At 38.8% G+C, this 22,500-nt stretch overlaps 2 protein-coding genes across 2 annotated transcripts in view; one reads left to right on the top strand and one right to left on the bottom strand.

The window, feature by feature from the left end:
- LOC140936502 (uncharacterized) overlaps positions 1-22,500 on the bottom strand; it is a 470,324-nt gene that overhangs the window by 108,645 nt on the left and 339,179 nt on the right. The gene's annotated exons all lie outside the window — the stretch shown is intronic.
- Positions 18,193-22,500, top strand: part of LOC140938264 (uncharacterized) — a 46,053-nt gene continuing 41,745 nt past the window's right edge. Inside the window, exon 1 of the mRNA XM_073387770.1 lies at positions 18,193-18,359. Within this exon, the coding sequence (XP_073243871.1) occupies positions 18,193-18,359 (167 nt within the window). The remainder of the gene's footprint in view (positions 18,360-22,500) is intronic.

Here is a 22,500-nt window from a genome sequence, read left to right as displayed (position 1 = left end):
TAGGCAAGATTGAAGCGGATCTCTAGATGTATCCGACGCGTACATTTGATTTCGGGTTGAGTTAAACTCTTTAGTAGTGTCCAGGTCAGCGCGGTCCCATAGCTGACTGTGTCCCTTTAACTCCAGCAGAAACGAAAGTTGATTATCTTCCCTTTACAAAGGTTCTTTACGAAGAAATGGATTCAAGCGATTCGGCACTGCGAATGGTTCCCGTACGACGGCAAAACGAGACATTTTCATAACTTTTATAAACGTTTTCTTGAGTCTATATGATCTATTTAGAGAAGGATAATAAATGTATAATGTGGTTAAAACATGAACAATAAATCTGAAAACGAAAAAGCGCGAAGAAAAAACCCCAAACGGCTCCTTGATACGGCAGAATACTTCATAACAACACTGGACTGAATCGCTGTTTATCTATATATATTAAAAGTCTAGTATCCGTCTTCATATACAGTCTATTTATGTTGTCTTGACTCTTCTTATTAAACAAAGCTGAAGAAATATTTCTTCGTTTCTTCTGCAAAACAAAAAAAGAAAAAACAAAACATTCGAGTGCGCATCAAACCCACATTCGTCTGAAATTTTGAAGCATACCTTCAAATACAGACTTTAATTTTAATAGGTTATTCCTCTGATCTCCAACCACTCTTCGACAAATTCCTGCGTTTGCCCTTAAAAAATACGTTGTCTTGAGGTCCGCAGCCACCATGCAAACCGCGCAAGAAATGACACGTACTTCGCAAAATCAAAGAGAGGTTATTTTTTAATTTGCCCCATCTCCTACCTCCGGGACAGGACCTCTTCGAACAATTCCCCACCCCCGGGGCCGAAAAGCTGGACTTGTCCCGGGGTGGGGGGGGGGGGGGGGGCGCATGATAACAGGTCAATTGAACCATGTATCATTAAAGTTTCTCATCAGTTTATAAAGTCGTTATAGTGATATTTACAGAAAAATGTTTGGGATATTTAGGATTTTTTCCCGATATTTAGACGGGGGGGGGGGGGGAAGCGAGATATTTAGGAAAAATATCAGTAACTTCCGGGCGATTTTACGTGATATTTGTAGCTAGGCATGTACTTAAGTGCCAACGAGCAAAGATTTTATACCTATTCACGAGCGCTGTTTAATTTTAGAAATGTCATGAATTACTGTAATTTACGAGAATTACCTTAATAGTGAACTTAACTGTTCTACTGCCGGTATAAAGACTTCGAACTCCCAACTTTACATAGCATATTTTTCGAGATATTGAAATTCGTGTTTTGTCCGAAGTTGAGCAAATGTCATTTTGCGTAAAATTTTGTGGTCTTTTAGCGAACTTAGCATCCTCCAAAAATCATGAGGCTGCGATTTATCAACGGACAGATTTATTTTTGGTCTCTTTTTAAAGCTTAGGAAATTTACTTTTCAGTGAAAAAAAAAAGGTTTATGGTGCGCCGTTGAAGCCTTCCGAATTATTTTGCTTCAAAGACACAATAAATTTTGCGGCGTTATTGTTTCTTCTTAAACAGGCAGTGTATTTGGGTAAAATATTTTGAACTCAAATGAACGAATGAATGATAACTTTATTTATACCTGGATTTTGAAAACCGGGTTAGCAAAAATATCAACTAATTCTACTACTTGGCAATTCAAAACAATATTTAAACTGACATTTAAACTGCAAAAGACACACTGAATTCTGCAAAGCTGATCGTACTACGTGAAAATTAACTTTGCAAGACATCAACACGACACTGAAAGAACCAAAAACAGAGCAGAGTCTTAGCCGTAGACTCCGGCAACTGTTTCGCCCTTTCACTTGAAGTTCCCGGATGTAGAGTCACATGGTCGGCCCGGGTCAGATCAGAGTTCACCTGAAATTTTGCTCTCAGCTAATTCATTTGACTCCTAAGAGCCTGTTCCCGAGGCCAAAGACTTAGTGGTAACAGGAGCCCCCTGGTAGTAACCTTAGAAAAGCGAACAATATCGTACCTTTTTGTCTCAGCCCGGATCAGGGTGATTGATCCGTTTAGCCAAATGAAACGAGAATATAATACGATATTGGACGATGCAGACTCTGCGAATCGTAAGAAATTTGTCCCATCTCAGAGCTTTACATGATGCTCTCCGGAAAACTTTTCCCAAGGTGACCAATATCTAAAAGTAAACTGCTAAACGGCACCGAAACCAGCTTTAGGCGCGCACTGATTTCAAATAACCAAGAGAATTGTGGGTAGGAAGAAAAAACAATTGGGGGGGGGGGGGGGGGAGGGAGGAGAGTAAGATAATAATCAACCACAAAACAAGCAAAAACAAAAGACTCAAGCGAACAACACAGTAAACAAGCTATAAGACAGGGGACGTTGAGAAAAATTACAAAATGTTTGCTAACCCGGTTCTCATAACTCCAGGTAGATATCTCAAAGGAATAAGTGCCTGAAGTCCAATTGTGTTGTTTCCAAAGCAAAATTAAATAGAATCGAGTCACTTTAAAGTTGCAAACACTTTTCAGGCAATAGTTCTTGGTCTTCAAACTGAAAAGTGAAAATCAAAAATTAAAAGTAGATTCACGAGCACTTATGCCAGCAAACAGTGAGTAGACAACTGAAGGGTTTACTGCTCCCAGAAAATTATAAGCTCTGAGTTTATTTTTGGGCCGGTCTATCATGTAAACGCATGAAAAGAATTGTATGGAGACCGATATGAACTAAACATGCTATAATAAGGACGCGGTCTGACGGTCTCAGACCGGTACGAAAGTAACTCGTGTTCGTCCCAGTCTCATGTAAATACACCCTAGTTCGTAAATCCACTTTTGATTTTTGATTTTCACTTCTCACTTGGAAGATCGACTTTAACCCTTTAGCCCTAAGAGTGATCAGTATCAAATTTCTCCTTGTAATATCAATATTTGCTTTGTCAAACAGAGTGGTCATGAATGTGGTCATGAGAATTATGGACATGATCATACAAGATGAATTTGCTTGATAATTTATCAACTTCTCCCCAATACTTTCTGTGCGAAATGAATAGGGCAACAAATGAGAATTCAGATTTTTATCTTAGGGTTAAAGGGTTAAATATCGACTTTTGATTTTGCTTTTTGACTTTTGGTGGCCACTGCTGACAGTGAGCCAATTACAGGCCAATTTCTGTAGTTACTGTAATTGCCAAACTCTTTGAAAAAGCCATCTTTAATCAGGTTTATTCATATTAAAATGATAATAAGTTACTTTCGAAATATCAGTCTGGCTTTAGACCTATGCACTCGACCCTTACAGCTCTTATTGACATCACTGACAACTGGTATCTCAATATCGACGATGGTTTGACAAATGCCATTCTATTTATTGACTTAAAAAAGGCTTTTGATACTATTGACCATGACATCCTTCTGTCAAAATTGGAGCTGTATAGGTTTAAAGGTGTGAGTCTCAATCTTTTCCGAGACTACCTCTCAGATAGAACTCAGGTTACAGTTATAAACAACGTAAATTCCGAAACTAGCTAATGTTCTCAAGACTAAATGTCTGTTTACAGGCACGAGGCAAAAAATCTCTTTGCTCCCTAGCGATCCACACATATCCCTCGACGGGCATTCAATTGAAAGAGTCAATAGTTACAAATGCCTAGGCGTTAAGGTTGATGAAACACTCTCGTGAGAGGCTCACATCTCCAAAGTCATCGGTAAAGTTGCAAAAGTACTAGCTGCCCTGAGGAGGCTAAGACCAACATGTCCCCAGAGTACCCTTGTCACTATTTACAAGTCATTGAGTCTTCCGCATCTCGATTACTGCAGCGCTGTCTGGGGCTGTATCGGTAATGGTCTCAGCCAAAAACTAGAGAAGCTTCAAAACAGGGCTGTACGCATAATTACAGGGTCTAGCTGGGATGCCAGCTCTGCCCCGATTCTTCATGCCCTTATATGGGATAGCCTCGCTGACAGACGTGCCAAGCAACTGAAATCTTTAATGTTTAAAACTGTAAATAACCTTGTACCCGAATACCTGTCTGATAAATTCGCCAGCATTAACACCATTCACAGGCATAATCTTCGAGGTGCGCAACATAACCTGAACACTAAGGCCCTAAAGAAAAGTTTTCGTTATAGGGGCGCAGTAATTAACATGGAACAGCCTGTCAGCTGAGGGCTAAGCAGGCCACTACTTTAAATTGTTTTTATAGGTGGTTTTCATGCAATCTCGGGAGACACAAATAACAATATGGTGAAATGAACAAATGCTTGTGGACAAACAGACAAAGCGAGCTAATGAACAAATGCTGGTGGACAAACAGACAAAGCGAGCTAATGAGCGATCTTTTGTTTACCGTCCACCAGCATGGCGGCGATGACGTAACGTGAAAACCACCTATTCCGCTATTGTACATTAAGATTTTCTTAGTTAGCATTTATTATAGGACTTTTTCAATAATGTTTGTTATTTTAAGTCTTAGTTTAATGTGCACGGCTCCTTAGAAGACCACTTTTTAGTGATAAGGATTCCGTGGTTAAATAAAGTTATTACTTACTTACTAGTGAGCGAAGCGAAAGATGCCTTGAGCGTTGCCGTGAAAAAATTGAAATTGTCGTGAGTAAATTGAAATTGCCGTGAACAAATTGAAATTGCCTCGACACTTTTGGGCCACCGTACTGGAGAGAGCTCAGGAAGTAAAATGTTTTCCCCAGTGGAGCAGTGAGGGAAAAAAATCCGTTATGAGCATGAGCAATGATATTTTTAACTCCTGCACATGCATGACCGAGTGTCAGAAATTTTCTGACATCCGGTAACGACAGCTTTTAGAGTCTCCCGTTATAAGACCACGTGACTAAGAAACGACGGGCTGTGTAGTCCAGTTCTGGCCCCTCTCTCTTTGGCCGTTGCGTGATAGAGAGAGGGGCCAGAACTGGACTACGGGCTCTGGGCACGAGAATGACGAAAAAACCCGAGAATAGCAGCGCCTGCTGGCAGGGCAGAAAAATCGCTGATTGGTTGCCGTTTTCGCGGCAGTTTGTGCTCTTCGCTGACCATCTTACAACGAATCAAGTAGTCTACAAAAAAGAGCAGTTTGAAGCCAAATACATAGTTAACCATGACTAGTTCGGTGATTATGATCTGATATCCCCAAACTAGAACTCATTGACAGGCGATCTCAAAAGTTGTAGCGAAATCGGATTAGGAATACACTTTAGGGTGCTTGCTGAAAATGCGCGGGACAGAGTGTAGTTCATAGAGACATTATACGACCAATATCTCTTAAACAATTTGCAAAAATAAGAAACAGGTGGAGTATTTAAGGTTCAAAATTCGACCAACCAAAAGGCTAAAAGCCAGGAAACAAAATAAGAAATAGGTAAAAAAATCGAACAGTATGTTTTTCTGTGGCTTGCTGTTTTTTGTTTTTGTATCCCTCTCGCGGTGACAACACTCGAACGTAATCGCCGGTGAGAAGCTTCCACAAATGTACAGCCAATCTTACCCCTAAACAGATCGATTCTCTTGCACTTAGAAGGTAGATAGGAGCGCAAAAATATATTTCCTTGGACAAGTAAAAAAAGGAAAAGATTTGTAAACACCAAACTCTTTGCTTACGGCTTGTGTCCACTTACTTACTGGTGGGCGCAAAGGTGTTGGTGGGCGCACGCTAACCACTAATTATTATTCGGGAAAAGAGGCTGTTTTACGTGGCTACTCTAGGCCGGTTTGGCTATGTTTTGGTCATGCAAAAAAATTGCAAGTGGAAAGTCAAAGTAGGTGCTGTTTTCCGAGTGAAAATGCCTGCTCGCAAAGGAACAATTTACTGCCCTGTCCGCAGAGGATTCTCACCGTAGCAACAAACCTTGAAAACTACCAAGGAGGTGCATTTCTTTACCCAGGCCACCTAAATCTCGTGGACGAAGCTCCCATATTAACAAACCACGCTCTCTACAAACCCCCTACTACGAGAAAGGTATGTTTCTTTTGCACTCAAGCAACAGTCACAATGTACAGAAACAGATCATACATTCTTAGTTTTGTTTTAGAAAATATTCATATTTTGCATTAAATTTTGCCCTATACATTTGTAGACAAAATGTACTACTCCAGTCCTATGTACTACCCCAGAAAAGAAAATAACTTGGAGGGATGGAACCTCTCAGACCCTTCCTTTGCAGAGTGTTAATGAGCTAGCAGAGGCAAAACAATTAATCACCAAATTACAGCGCGAAAATGCAGCATTAAAAGAAAGATGCAACAAGCTAGAAGGTATTGTATTGACGTACTCCTAATTTCCACACATTCAAAACAAAGACGACTAGTTTCAACCTTTATTAGAAATATTTTTTATTAATTTTCAGAGCCAACATTTGATGAGCAGTTCAAAACGTTCCACAAGTGTCTCACCAAACATTACAGGGTCCGAAATTGCGCCTTCCTGGACGCCAATGCGACTAAAAATTTAGTCCCGGCGACCAGAATTTCATAGCTGGTCGCCAGCTAGCGACTTGTAAAGCTGGCTATTGTTGTGGACTTTAACGGTCGGAGAAAATGAGTAAGAATTGTAACCTCGAAGCTATTTGCCGACAGGAGTCTTGCTTTTTGTCCTGCTGATATTTTTTAATTAAAAGGGAAACGAATCTTCCTGTAATAATACCTCCACAACAGCTACGATCAATACGACGTGTTTCGTGGTAGTTATCGGACGAAAATAGAGTTTTGATACGATCAGTGCAGTCATGGGCAGACAGCTTTCTGTTCCTACGTCACGTTCTAGGTCAGATAGCTTTATATCTCCAAAAAGTAATTTGTGGAAAAAAATAAGACTTCACTCGTACACGTACGGTTGCTTCCTGCTATCGGGAGCGGAAGTAGTGCAATTTTTGAGCATAAAAACGTCCATACCATGCATTTTTTACTCGTGTTTAAACTTTATTTGAAATAAAGGGAGGGAGAATTTTTGGCGACCACAATTTGCCCTCTGGCGACCAAAAATTTATACTTGATCACCAGGTTGGCGCCCGTATTAAAACTTTAATTTCGGACCCTGCATTACAAGGATGGAGGGCAGCGGCTATACAACCCTGCAGACATGGAAAAATTTGCTAACAAGTGCACCCCTGGATTGTTCAACCGTGCCTTGTTTCTAGTCAAGAATGATGAAAACAACAGCTTTCTAAGGAAAGACATGAAATACAGAGACTGCGAGTTGTGGCACTGCTTCATCAGCTGTCTTACTTTAGAAACCAAGTGTGTATAATAATAATAATAATAATAATAATAATAATAATAATAATAATAGATAAATAAATAATAATACTAATAATGATAATGATAATGATAATGATAATGATAATGATAATGATAATGATAATGATAAAAATAATAATAATAATAGCAGGAACCATACTTTAGGAAGACACTTAAACTAAACACCATGGTGTGTAATAGACAGAAGGGTTGCTTGTTCGTTTTCAACAGGAAAACAATCCCTTACAACAAGACTGTGGGTTGCACTTGTTCTTTCATGGTGCCATGCTTTGACAGCTGGCTCACTTCTGGGGTTTAGCACTCACCCGAGAAGTGTGCTAAATCATAAAAAAGGATTGTCTGGGAAAAACAATCAAAAGACACAAGCGATCATTGAGAGTGCCATAAAGGTACATGTATTTACATACTGAAACAATTCATTATTAAACATCTGCCACTGCACAACACCCTGGCCACAAAAATAAGTTGACACAAGGTGAGGTGGCTGGATGTAAAGAAGCAGGGGTTAAATAGAGGGCACAAGGACCTTGTAACAAGGAGACAAAGATAACAAAAATAGAGTGATTTTACTTGAACTGTGAAACAAATATTAAAAAACAGTGCGAAATAGCAAGAGGTAAACAAAAGAAGACAATGGAATTAGTGCATAATAGTGCATAGTATTTTTCTACCTGTTTCACGGTTTAAGTAAAATGACTCTAATTTATCAGTCCATAGATGTACACTGATCCAGTTAAAAATTTCCTCCGAAACAGAACAACAACTTCCTCCTGCTCATTATAGATGATTTTCATTGTGTCCAGACTATAAAAGATCCCAAACAGAGCCAGCTGAACAAGTGCCATCACATGTGTACTGGAGTAGTGGATTACCAAGAATCTATACCGGCAATGCCAACAACAAGAAACGCCAACCGGGTTGTACCTGTCCGAATTGCTGGGGGTGCAATTGTTAACTGCTGGGGAGGAATTGATGCCAACAAAGTGAACGAGTTGTTTCAAGAGCATTTGTCAAATTATTTTACATTCTGTTATTTAGACTTTCTACCTGCTGATTTCAGCCAGTTTGACCTGACAAATGTAAACAAAAGTTTAGTTGAATTAAGGTATGATTTACAACAAATCAGAAACCTAAAAGTCAAGGTAGTGGTCTAATAGTCATTGGGTGCCACAAGCTTGTACAAAAAGAATAATATAATAATTTTAAGTAACAGATTTTAGTAATGTATCTCATCCAAACTTTTCATGCAATTTAACACTTTTGCATAAATCAATGCCACATAAATTTTAAAATTAACTGGCACCATAAATATCTTTATTATAAATTCCTCCTCAAAATGAAATTGGCAACTCCCATTGTCAATAACTAGTTTTACATACAGCCCATCAAAATTTTTTCCACATACCACTTTGCATTGTCTCACAATGTAGGAATTTGAAATGGAAAATTTAATATTGAATGGATAATTGACTTTCAAAAAATGTGCCTAAGGGCGTCAAAAAAGAGCATGTACAATGTTTCATGATACAAACAATAACAAATACCTTGTAGAGTGTATACAGATGAGGCCAGACATGACTTGGATTTGCTGTCCAATACTTGGCCAATTGACAACAGTCCCTTAAGAGCATGGCAAATTATAGACAAGTATTGCAGCACCTCAATGAATTTTGCCCATCACTAAGGGAATACATGGAAAAGAACCTACTGCTCCTAGCTGGTGATTGGCCAACATGGTACTACAACAAGAAGATTATATGCCAGGTTTGGCTCAACATTTTTAAAACACTTTTAGCGTAAGGAAAAATAATGAGCAAGGGATGGCACAATGGTGAGAGCACTCGCCTCCCACCAATGTGGCCTGGGTTCAAATCCCAGCATCGACGCCATATGTGGGTAGAGTTTGTTGTTGGTTCTCTCCTTTGCTCCGAGGGTTTTTTTTCGCTGTGCACTCTGGTTTTCCCGTCTCCTCAAAAACCAACACTGCCAAATTACAATTCGACCGAGAATTAGGTACACGAGGAACCACTTTGTAGATGTGCTACCTCTGAATCAATATGCATTTAATATATTATTTACAGTATATTTCTGAAGTGAAATATTTCATGCATAATGAGCAGTGAATATTTTACAAGAACTTCTCTGTACTTGGTCAGATTGAAAATCTTTGAACGGGTTAAATTTCATAGAAGACATTTCCATCAAATTCAGGCAAAATGAGCTGGTAGAAATTTCATAACTGCCCTGCGTGTGACTTCACGGCTCATAACACATGCAAGAATGCAGAGATGAATCTGAAATCTACAACTACCAACGGATTCAACTTTGGAATAATAAATTCATTAATGTAATCTTGAGGGTTATGCTTGACTTGGCTTGACTGTAACACATTACAAACAAGGAAAAATAAAGTTTCAACCAAAGATAAAAATGAGCCACTCAAGGGTAAATATTATTCAAAACTTGGGCATTCCCCACTAAGAGAACTGCATTTCAGGAGCAACAAAAAGAAACTAAAGGTATGTAAACAAATACACAATGATAGAGTCCACTCTAGTTAAACAGAAAAGCATTTATGTTGATCTTAATTGCTTAATAGTATTTAATTTTAAAGTAAGAATAATTATTTTTATACTTTCAAAGTTTGATTATGAACATATATTAGCTAAAAAAAGTTGTTTACTCTACAGTGGAAACCTGATGTTGACCCAGACAGAGTATTGTCAGTGGTGCCATGGCAGGGGCCCTTCCATATCAGTCTGAACTCACAAGAAGATGTTGTGGCAAATTTCTTCAGTTTTTTTGAAAAGCTTTACAAACACTTGTTCGGTCAAAGAAAAGTGTTGCCTTCCAAGCCTAAACCACACAGAATTTCAACTCTCATCACTACAGCATTTGGTGGATAGCTGACTGTAAAAACCGCTGTTCTGCCTGCATTTGGACAATGCAAAGACCCAGAATATGTCCTTCTTGTGTTTCTCCTGGATGAATTGGTTCCACTTGTGTTTTACTTTTATTCAATTATCTTCCGAGGTGGTGACTAAAGGAAGTGGGTTGATGCCATGATACGGTTAGCCCTCATGTTTATCATCCAAAGGCGGCGTCACTATGACAAGGCCACCCTGTGTCAGTGGAGCGACCTTGTACACCAGCAAGAGGCCATTCCCAACTTCCAGGAGCTACTGGAGCAATGGCTCCAAGGTAACATATATGTACCTAGGAAAATTCAACTGCATAAACAGTTTGTCAAACACTACCCTGATACAGTATAACAGACAGATCCTAATAATGTGCAATATTGCCCCAGGGGCAACATGTTTTTTAACAATGCCACATATTTTTTTAACCTGAAAATTTAGTGGTAAACCAATCAATTCCTCTTAAAACAAGCAGACCATTACTTAAACAAAGCTATGATGCATCATTATTTTAAGAGGTAAGGAATGCAAAGTTCCTAAACGTGGTTTGAATAAAATTATTTTTCATTTGTGTGCTGTTGTTTTAAATGAAATTAGTCGAGGCCACAACCCTTGATATGACTGTCAATGACAGACAATGTCAGCGTGCAAAGACAGTCATGTCCGATAGCCCACGGCTAGTGGATTTTGCTATTGGGCTAGTGATTCTTGTTCTTAACTTGCCCAACAGGCAAGTGCTGTTTTTTAGGCAAATTCAAATTACAGAAGGATCGGAATCAATCCTGCTAATCAAAAAGGGTTTTACGGCTAGTTGAAATGACTTGTGGGCTAGTACATGCTAGCTACAGCTTGCCCGAATGGCAGACAGCTGTAAAACTGACTTTCTTTCCACCCTGGAATGTCAAGGAAAATAAACTTTTGAAAAATTCAAATAAGCCAAAAGTGTTACATTAATTTCAGCTAAGTCACTAAGATATTTTATTGTCCTTAAATTGTCAGATCAGTTCCTCCAAATGCCACAGCCAGCCGAGTTCAGGCAGCTGCAAAGGCCATAGGTGCAAACAGATGTGCAGAAGATTTTTGTACCTGGTTCCTTACCAATAATCCAAGAGGCAAGGGTGTCTGGAACCAAAGGGACCTATCAAACAAAGCAGCTGAGTTTCTTCTTGACTTGTTCATCTCCGTGAGGCAAAACCTTGGAAATTCTGCAAAAATACCCACAGGACATAGGAAATATCAGGTAGAATCCAATATGGCTGTAAAAACCCATTCCATAACAAAACAAGAATCGCCGAAAGGCGATTTTAACTGGGCTGCAAAGGGGCTATTTTTTCTGAGGGGAGGGGGTGGCTATACACACTCAGGCTACTACAAAACCTTGTCGCCGACCATTGCATGCGACAGAATCTCATGTGAGACTGAAACATAATCTCATTCAGAACATTGTACGTAACCCAAAAAAAAGAGTACCATTTTTAAGTGGGGGCTGTATAATTACTTCTAAAATCCACCATTATGAATAAAAATAAACAAGTTAGCCATTAATTCTAAGCCGGAAACGATTTGCATTATTTTCACGCACCCCTCCCCCTATCCCTCTGTGCCCCAAAATATAGCATGACAGTATAAGGTGACTAATTGGGCGTAACCGGAAATTCCAAAAATTGTTGTCCTTCTACGAGCATAAAGTGCACTGGACGGAGCTGATTTACACTAGACAGAAATATTGTATTGTATGAAAATTACACCAGAAGTATACTAAAACAGACAGCCAACTGCCCATTGATCCCGCCTGATCCAGGGGCCTCTGACTGCACTGAGACTTTGCTGCACTTTTTACAAACATGCGAACTCTAAACTTCAAAAGCCACCTTCACAATTGTGTTTTTCGCTGCCGTCAATCATAGTTACGATCACAAGCGACGAACCTTGAAACAGAGAAACACAAAACAGATCGAAATCCACAAATCGCAAACCATGACCTTTTGAACTCGTTAAGTAAAGTTTTGTTTCCTAAGAGGTCCATTAAGATAAGATGATTGACAGCAGCGAAAAACGCAATCATCGGTTGGCTTGTGAACTTTGCATGTTTGTGAAACGTGCAGTAAATAGAGAATTCTCTATTTTCCAATTCCCCATAAAACACTCTGTTTGCCCCCCCGAATTTTGCATAAACCATTGTTTTTAAATGCTCCTGGGAGTATTGCATTTTCCCAAGAGCATTTTAAGACAATAAGTTATGCAAAATTTGGGGGGTAGACAGAGTGTATTATGGGGAATTGGAAAATAGTCAATCCTAATTTACGGTGGCCCAGAAGGGTCACACATGCAAATTAAAAATGTTGCCGCAAATTAAAAATAGGACATGCAAATTAAAAATTGTACATGCAAGCTAAAAATATTACAAACATGAAACATGAATGGGCCGACGGCTGTAAGGCCAGGTCGCATGGCTCAGACCAGGTCCTCATCACTCATACTGCGCGGGCAGGACTTTTCATTTTTAATTTGCATCGATATGTTTTCTATTTTCAATTTGCAGCACAATCTTTACTTTGCATGTACTATATTTAATTTGCAGGTAATATTTTTAGTTTGCATGTACAATTTTTAATTTGCATGTACTATTTTTAATTTGCAGCAACATTTTTAATTTGCATGTGTGACCCTTCTGGGCCACCGTACTAATTTGCGGTCTACAGTCTACATAAAAACTGGCACTATTTTTTCCACAAGATAAAAAATATTCAGTTTTAAAATTTTCCTCTTGGTATTTTTCTCTAACTTAAAGGAATAAAATCCTTTGCATTTTGTGACCTGAAAAAGTTTAAAGATTTCTCGCTCGCATGTTGCTTTCATCAGCACACACTTCAAACAATGTAAATAGATGAAAAGATCGACAGCATATTTTTACCTGATACCGATATGAGTTAAAAATTCGCTCGAATTCATTGTTTGTCTCATCCGTGACTAACTTTTCTTCATGGACGATAACTATGCTGCTTTATAACTCCTCCGAAGTTTTTGTGCCAGCTAAACAATATGGAATCACTATTCACAGTCCTTGGATATTAAAAAGACTGAGCGTGATACACTATTGTGACTTTGTTTACTTCTGATCACATCTTCAAGCGAAGTCTCTCTTTTCAAGCGATTCATCTCAATGCACAATAATTGACCCTTATATTAGTTAAAACCCTATGGTTCATTTACTGAGTATATTAATGCTATTCTTGCCCCTCACATTGACGGTGTTCGTTCGTATTTAAAACACCTTTAGGAAAATAAAGGTTGAGATAGATTTTATTCGAAACCAATAGATCTCTAACAGTAACGGGCTTCCATTCCGTTACACTTGCCAAAAACAATAGGGTTCCACAAAGTAATGGGCGTCTAAACCGATACACGTGCCTTCGAAAAAATTACAATTCTCTAAATCAAAAACTACTCTGTTCAAAGTGTCACATGATCACGTGTTCGAAACGTGATTGGCTACATCTAAGATCAAAAAATGTCATGTGCGAAATGTAACACAAACTCCGTGACAAAGGTCATATAAGTCATGTGTATTATGTTTCGAGATAAATGGATTATACGCTTTTTTAAGTTTCCATTTTGCGGTGACTTCAGTTTACATCTCCATAAAATGGTAGAAGAAATATCAAGAAACATCACGAGAGCTGAAAATTTTCAAAGGCATGTTTCTGGACTTGGCTCGCTAATGCTGACATCAATATAGCGTGCTTGCTGAATGGGCGAAAACACAGAATTGTGATCACAAGATCATTTACAAATTTAATGATAAAAGCTTAGCAAGATACAGATACAAACAAAAGCAAACCCCCTGAAACCTCGACATGGGCTACACTTGTATGCTCTACTCAGTCACCAAACCTTGTCAGTAATAGCTCCTATTTTCCTCAAGTCAAGCCTTGAACTTGTATGCGAAATTCGCAGAGTTCCTATTTTTGTCCGTGTCTTCTTCATCCTCAGTATCCGAAATTTACACCTCCAAATTAAATAGAAGGAAATATTTAAAGGAAAAGCGAGTCTTCTAACATGGCAAAGTTGTCACGTCCCTCGGTCATGGACGTGCGTAACATCAGGATTCATCTGCCATTCATTGGCAACTGAGTTGTTCGCTTCACTGACTACGACAGCTTACAATCACGTCTTCAGCCATAGTGTCGTCAACAGGGGAAATACTTTGCTCATAAATTGTGCTTCTTAATTATTGCTCATGTACTACATCGATCAATAATTCTCTCTTTGAGTTCACGAAGCAGCCCAGGCGTTCCAAGCCTGACGCTCACAGTCATCTTTTGGTGTGAACCTACCGTGAACCACGTGTTGGTTTGTATGCAACGTGAGCATTTCTCTGAGTTTCCCAGCGCCAACATCATCTAACTGACTTAAACTCGAACAATAAAAAAATTAGAGTGACTCCTATGATCCAATCACTTCGAACAACGCAAGTAGCCTTCTTCAGGTTCGCAACGCCTTGTGGGTTTTTCAGGGGGAGCAGAGACGAGGTACAAAAAGTTTCCGTGCAAGGGTTCGTGCAAGAGAAAATCCTATGAAACCATTTGTGAGAACATCGTTTCTCGGTACCAGACCCTCGTGTCCTCCCTCCCTCGGATGACAGTTTTTTGACACCGACGACCAAAAACCGAATTTATGACTGGGCCACACAGGCAGCCCAGTAACAAAGCATTTCCTATACAAGATATACCTGAAACAAACCTTCATCTTTTCCAATGCAGCCTTAATATCTACCCTCTCTTGATGCAACTGTGGACCAAAGAAGCTTCCCCTTAGGGTATGCCTGGAAGGGTCAAGAACCAGACCCACTGTTGGCTTGTGATGCAGCAGATTGCAGAGCAGATGACAATCTCCTACTTGCAGTTCAGCGCTTCAACTGTGGCCACACATTTCACAAAAGTTGTCTTGGTAGTTCCTCAAACTGTAACGATCATAACTACTCGATACTGTATGGTGTCAAGTGCCCCATTTGCTCTGAGCAACTTCTTTTAAGAATCCAAGAACTTGAAGACAGTTTCAACAAAGGTTTACTGGCAGGGAATGATGAAACTGACGGAAGCGACAACTCAGATTATGATGACAGTGATGATGATGATGGCAAACCTGATAGACTAGCAAAACAATCCCTTTTGCATCTTCCACAAACTGCTTTATTTAAGTACAGCAACAAAAATTCCAAGAATGTAAACTCCACCAACTCTACTGGAGAAGTAGTAAATGTTAACACTGGTATAGTGTGTGTCACATGTGGCAGGGTCTGTAAGAGCAAAGGGGGCTTGACTCAGCATCAGAACACCCATAAAGGGGTAAATAGTTAAGTGTTTCCCTGATTTGAGAATAACAAAACAATAATCATTTCCTTTTTTAGAAGCAAGTCCAAACAAATAATACAAGCCCTTTGTTTCATATAAAATACCTTGAATAGGAATAGGCATGATAACACAGGAGAAAAACCTTGAACAATGCCTTTGTTGTTGCCTTTGTCTTGCTATAGGTATCTCAAAACAATGCAACTAGCTAGATAACAAATAAGTGATCTTGTGCTTGATTTGGAATTTGGTTCATATAATATTTTATTATATGGCTGAGTCTGTTTTCGCCATGCGATTGGTCAATTTGCGGTCCGTAACTTGCTATAGTATATGGACCAAAATTTTTAAAGAAAATGCTCATTTGGGAGGTCTAAATCTCTTTACCTCGGAAAAAATGTTTAAATAAAGTTATAAGATGCCTGTCAACCTTGAGGACTTGGATGTTGACTTTGGCCTTCAACATTTTAAACTGTGTTTATTTGTGAACGAAGGCGATGAAGAAACTAACTCGTAATCTTATCGAAGAGGATTCTAGTCAGTGTTTGAAAATTTTATCCTAGTACACAGTTAAGCAGACAAAGATCGACTAGCAGAGATTCGAGATGTTTTGCCTAAGAGAAAATAAGTAATTCCTTCAACAAATATGATAACAAACATACCTGCACCCAATCATCTTGACAAGCTTCTTTGCCATTTGCAGTGTTCTTTCAAAGACAAATGAAAGAAAGATAGAAGCGAGTTCGAGCCAGACACAATAATGTCCAGTTTTCAAAAGACTCCAGTGTCACATTAAGGAGTGAATACTTACAGTGCTCTTAGTTTCCACCGAATAAACTTTGAAATACGTCTGTAAACCCTGAGGACTGGGATGTTGACTTTGCCTTTACAAATTTTAACCTAACTTTGTTTTAATGAGAACGAAACTGTTGCAGAAACTGAATCGTAACCTTACCGAGCAAGAGAATTCTAGTCAGTGTTTGAAAATTTCAATGCGGATCACAATTGAAGACGAGAATGAACTGGCAGAAAGAGAGGTTTCCCCAAAACAATTAACAAGCGAATCCTTCGACAATGACAACAAACTTACCTTGAAAAGCTTCTTTGCCTTTTGCAGTGTTTTCTCATAAGGACAAACGGAGCAAAGATGGAAATGACTTCTAGACAGACACAGTGTCAGGTTTCCAAAATACTCCAGCGTTACATTAAAGAGCTAAAACTTACAGTGATCTTAGTTTTGACCGAATAAACTTTTTTAACCTGGCGAATTTGTTTTTATTTTCTCGGAAAGCCTTTGTTATGTGCTATTGTTTTCGTGCGCCAATAAAAACTGTCTTTTTTGACACCTGTCAAATGACTGTCAAATAACTGTCAAATCGTGCGTCCTGCACTTGTTTCCGGTCCCCTAAACAGGAAGAAGCCACATAATAAACATCTTATTAGCCTCGTTTTTCGGTCCGTACTGTAAATTACAGATCCTCTTTTTTTTCCATCGATTTATGGCCCGCATGCTTCGTGCTTGGGCCATAAATCAATGGAAGAAAAAATTGGTCCGTAATTTACCGTACGGACCAAAAACTCGGCTAATAAGAAGTATATATGAGAACTTTGCATTATAAAAGATTAACTCAGCCCAAGTACTATGCCAGTGAGAAAAATATAGTGATAGTCCTGTCCAGAATACTAATAAGGGACAATGTGATGTACAGGAGTAAGATAGTGTCTTCAAAATATTCGATGTTTTTTTGAACATGTAAATATAATAAGATTTTCACTTCAAGATATCACATTGTATATGGGCAAGGCTTGTGTATAACTCTGCTAATTCTGGATACATGGAAGCTTAAAAATTCATCCCTAAAATTTCACCTTTCTTAAAACAACCTAAATTTGTACTTTAAAATCATTCCAAATCTATATCAGCCAAAATAACAACGTTATTAATTGTATAAATCAGTTGGTATAAATTGATCTAAAGAAATTACAAACAGGACAACGCGTACAAAAAAATAATTTCGCTTCTAGCGGAACAATGTAAACAATTTTAAACACCAAGGAATTCATTGAACAGTGTGGATATATATAACCTAGAATCAAAAGCCAATTAAACTTGTAACTCAGGGTGCTATGAAGTGCTATTTTATTTGAAAGTTTGGTTTCTTTTAGCAATGGCTTCGCCAACTGTTATGTGCCGCATTATACGCCTGCACGCAGCGCACGCCGCACCGCCGCAATCTCGTGGAGGATAAATAGCATCCAATGCAAATTTCGGTTAACTCATTAACACTGAAAACGTTCACTAAGTCAAAGACGAAAAACGTCTTACCTTTAAACTCAGTTGTGTAACTATCGGATCACCGAGACTTGTTGCAGGAAAACCAAACAATCGCGTAGAAGAAAGTTGATCGAAATTAAAAAAGCACATGGTTTGCTTGGCACGACTCCGTCCGTTTAACGTAATACAATCACAAAGACTACCTCCAAAGCGAAGCAAAACAAAATGATACCATTATATACAAGACCTTTCAGTAATGTATTTCAACATAGTGCTCTGCAAATTTCGGCCAAACATCCCACATTCATGATCCCTCGATGAACCAACTGCATCTGCATATGGTCAGCGGAATGCGCTAGAGCTCGCAGTGACGTAATCAGGGGTCGCGCTTATTGCTTCGACCATTTTGAAAATGGTGGGGATACGGCTTTGTGATAGTGACCTGCAAAGACTCAAGCAAGAAAACCCGCGGCTTAGATGTCTTCTCTGTGAACATCTGCTGAGAGAGCCAGTCAAGATAGCCTGCGGACACACTTTCTGCCGTTCGTGCGTGGACACTACGTCTGACCTTTTTAGCGAGTAAGTAATAGCTTGGTTTACTTCAGTGCGTTAACGAAGGGTGAAGGTACCAGCAAAATATGTTCGCTTTTTTGCATATCTCTTACTAGTACTGGGAAAAGAATATCGTTCGTTTAACGTACAATAATAATACAGTGGAGGACTCTGTATTACACAGGTATCGGTCGAACTACAATCATGAACAAAAGTCCTTGGGACAGCAATGCAGTATATTCATAAGTTTCTATAATTTCTGGGTTTCCTCACAAGACATTGCAGCCTTCTCGAACTTTTCTCGCAGTTCTCCCTCCCCCCACCCTATACAAAGTTAATACAAAGATTTAGCCAGGGCTAAGCACAGGAGAGGTTTCCATAGAGAGTGAAACTTGTTAATTTGCCCTTTGGATTGAAATGTGCATTTATGTACAATTAACTTGCCTTTAACAAAGTCAAAAAACAGGTCGATGTTCATAGTAGTAAGAAAGGTAGTAAAACTTAATTTACACAGGGTAGCCCATTCAGCTCTAGGGCTGGTCTCCATAGGGGTTTTTTGTTCGGGGTTTTCTGTTTGAATCTCTGGGTAAAAGTGTGTCTCTTCCCTGGGAGAATAAAATAATAAAATCTAATTATTGAAAATTAGAGTTCTTTTGTCTTCTGGATTGTAACCATAGAGTATACTTAATTGATGGTTTTCACAATGATGTCATCAGATTGCAAAGTCAAAAAAGCGAGGTTTTACAAATTCTGATTTACACTTGGTTGAAGATAAATCGAAAATAACTCTTTGTACAAGTTTCCAACCCCGAAGCATGTTTCATTTCGAAACGTGCAAACTGACTCGAGTCTTGAGTTTCGAGAAACCAGCAATTTTTATATTTGCCACTTGAAAGGATTTTGAGAAACAATTTATTTCTCAAGAAACATAACAATGACCACTCACAAATACAGCAAAAATACCGACCAACAGCACTTGCGTGTCAAGTTTTTAGGCTTTAAAAAAGGACCAACGAAAGGTTTTTTCCTGGAAGTTTGGAAAATTAACTCAGAATAAATTAATGATAAAAGAAACCTCTGAGTGTACCGTTTGTGTTCGTAGCAAGATAGAAAATGCTACAAACTTGCAAAAATTAATTTAGCATACTGAAACCACCAAGGTCATGTGTAATTTGAAGCCAGCTTGCTTTTCCACGGATTGTGACTTTTTATTAGTTTTTACTTCATGCAGTAGCGACCTAACGTTTCTAACGCTGAAGGAAAAGTCATGATTTCATTATCGAATTTTATTCGAAGACTATTAAATTCATTGTATTCCTTGTATTGACTATTAAATTGCAGTGGAAGTCACAGAAGATGTTTCTTGAAATTGAAGTGTATCGTAGGTATTTAATAATAGTGGAAAATGGTCATGAAAATTGTTGAGAATGTATTTTTTTATAATATTATTATTTTTTCTTGCTTTTTTGAGTGAGTTGAAAGAGTTACTGTAAGATTTTTTTAAAAATTGATTTTTGAGCATTGTCACACCTTTGTACATCATAACTGTGCTACTGATCAATACTGCTGAATAAATGATGAAGCCAATCTCCAAGTATATTGTAGCAAGATAGAAAATGCTATAGACTTGCAAGTAAATCTTGCATACAGTGTATGTGATGTGTAATTTGAAACCTTGCTTTTACACAGATAGCAACTTTTCAATACATTCAACAGCAACCTACAATCATCGTAAAAAATGTTGGGAAGGTTACCAATTTTTACCTTTTTTGTACTTGTCCCCCCCCGCCCCTGGATCAATGTTGGACAAAACTAAATTGTTTTTGTGCGTAATTGTTGTTACATGTCCCAACATTGAATAGGGGCCGTTGGGGGTATTCAGGAGAAGAACAAATAATCTTTTCTGAACATAGACATAAGGCGTATGAAATGGAGCAATAATGTTGTTAACTTATTCCACCTTCCCAACTACTTTTGTCCGTGATTGTCTTGAAATTCTGGGTGTGGTCATGAAGAAACAAAAGTCGACGACTTTCTATAGTAAAGCACTTCTTTAAAAAAGACACAGAATTGGTACTCTCGTGAAAAGTAAGAGTTACTGTGTGTTGTTTTTATCATTTCAGGCGAAATAAAATGGCTAATACAATTAGGTTATGATTATAATTTTTTGGAACATAAGGGCATGCATTGTTATGATTATGTTTGTGTCGGGACAGCTTCAATGAGTGATATCTGTAAAGTATTTCACGTGTTTAAAGTTCTGTTGTGATTTATGCGAAGGGGAGGAGTTGAAATTGTTTTGTAATGCGAAAGATAGTTTGTTTTGGCCTGTTTGAAAGGCCTACGGACAGCGATAACAACCCTAAAAATGGCAGAGGTAAATGATACTTTGCGAAACCGTGAGCAGCAACTTGTGTATCTTGTGACATATAGCAGAGCCGATGTAGAAAAAGTTGCGACAAGAGAAGCATTTGCCGAAAAGGTCTCACTAGGGTGGATGGAAATGACGGGTGTTAAGGTTGTGCAGTGGGTTGTAGCACAAGAATTACACGCTGATGCAGGTGTTTCAGAGAGCAATTCCCATTATCACATGGCAATGAAACTGGAAAAACGTGCTCGCTGCCTGAAGGTACGTCAATTCTTAGACGACCGCTATGGCATAACGGTGAACTTTAGCGCCATACACAACACATACTACTTTGTGTACAAATACACCACAAAGGAAGATGACTTCTGTGTTCACTCAGAGGATCACCCAGACCTAAGCAATGCGCGTCCACCGAGAACTGAGAAGGCAATCTCAGGAAACAAGAAAAAAGCAGTTGGCCATATTGGGGGTAAGAAAACGAAACGAAAGCGTGGTCTTTCAGTGTATGAGGTTGCCCAGTTTATCCAGGCTAAGAACGTAAAATCACGGCTACAGCTTCTGTCTATATCAGCTTCACAAAATTGGGAAGGGAAGACAGAGCTGGCGGAATTTATATGTAACAGGGGCAGAAAAGCAGTAGATGAGTGTCTGGTTATCGCGAAGGAGTTGGCAACTGCGGAAGCGAAGTATGAAAAGTCACAGAAGACTCGCATGCAACTTCTACACGAAAGCTAACCTGCCAAATGCGTTGTGAACTGTGAGGGGAAGTGGCTAGAGGCGGCAGTTAACCTCCTGAATAGAAATGAAATCAGCGTCAGTGTTTTCGCCCAAGCTGTCTTGACGTTGCTGGAAAAAGGAAGAGGAAAGTACAGAAACCTGTTTATACATGGAGTTGCCAATTGCGGGAAAAGTTTCGTGCTCGCCCCATTGAAAAGCATTTATGGCACTTTTTGTTATCCCGCCACTGGAACTTTTGCCTGGGTTGGTGCAGAAGAGGCAGAAATTATTATGTTGAATGATTTTCGGTGGAAACCCTCCATAATAGCGTGGGCTGACATGCTCCTGTTGCTAGAGGGAGATATAGTGCATTTACCAGCTCCCAAAAATTTCTCGACACGGGACATTGAGCTTAGCAACGATACCCCTATCTTCGCAACATCAGACGCGCCAATTGTTTACATAAAGGGGGGAAGTGTTTGCCACGCAAACACTGAAATGATGAATGTAAGGTGGAGATTTTTCCACTTCTGGAGACAGATTCCACCAGCTGAACAACTCCAGTTAATTCCTTGTGGTCACTGCTTTTCAAAACTGATTTTAGACAACATCACTGAGTAGAGTCTTAAAATAACTTAGAGTAGCGCGTCTATTGTCTTCGCTAATCTGATTAGACAATGAGTCAAAAGGTACAAACATGGGAGGCCTCATTACTCCATTTAAGTAGCCGAAATTATTTCGTTTATAGTAGCTCCAAAGAGAAAAAAGTTATATTGAATTGTGCAGGACTTTTAAAGGAGTTAGTGCTATGCTTTTTAAGGGCCATTTTAGCGTTTTTGTAAGGAAAATACCACATTACTCCGCAGCTAGCGTTTAAATTAAACTTGACTTAACTAATTGACCTTTATTAGACACTGTTTCAATGGAGTAATGTTGAAAATCACTAGTTACATTTATTTCTGTGGAAAAATGAAGGAAAAATGGAACATATTCTAATACGGTTTACATATTTTTGTACTTTGTTCGCAAGAATGTTGGTTCATTGGTGATGTATTTGGGACTTTCTTATGGAGTAATGTGGTG

Source organism: Porites lutea, chromosome 5, assembly GCF_958299795.1.
Source record: "Porites lutea chromosome 5, jaPorLute2.1, whole genome shotgun sequence".
Taxonomy (NCBI): Eukaryota; Metazoa; Cnidaria; class Anthozoa; order Scleractinia; family Poritidae; genus Porites; species Porites lutea.
This window is presented reverse-complemented; position numbering and strand designations above follow the sequence as displayed.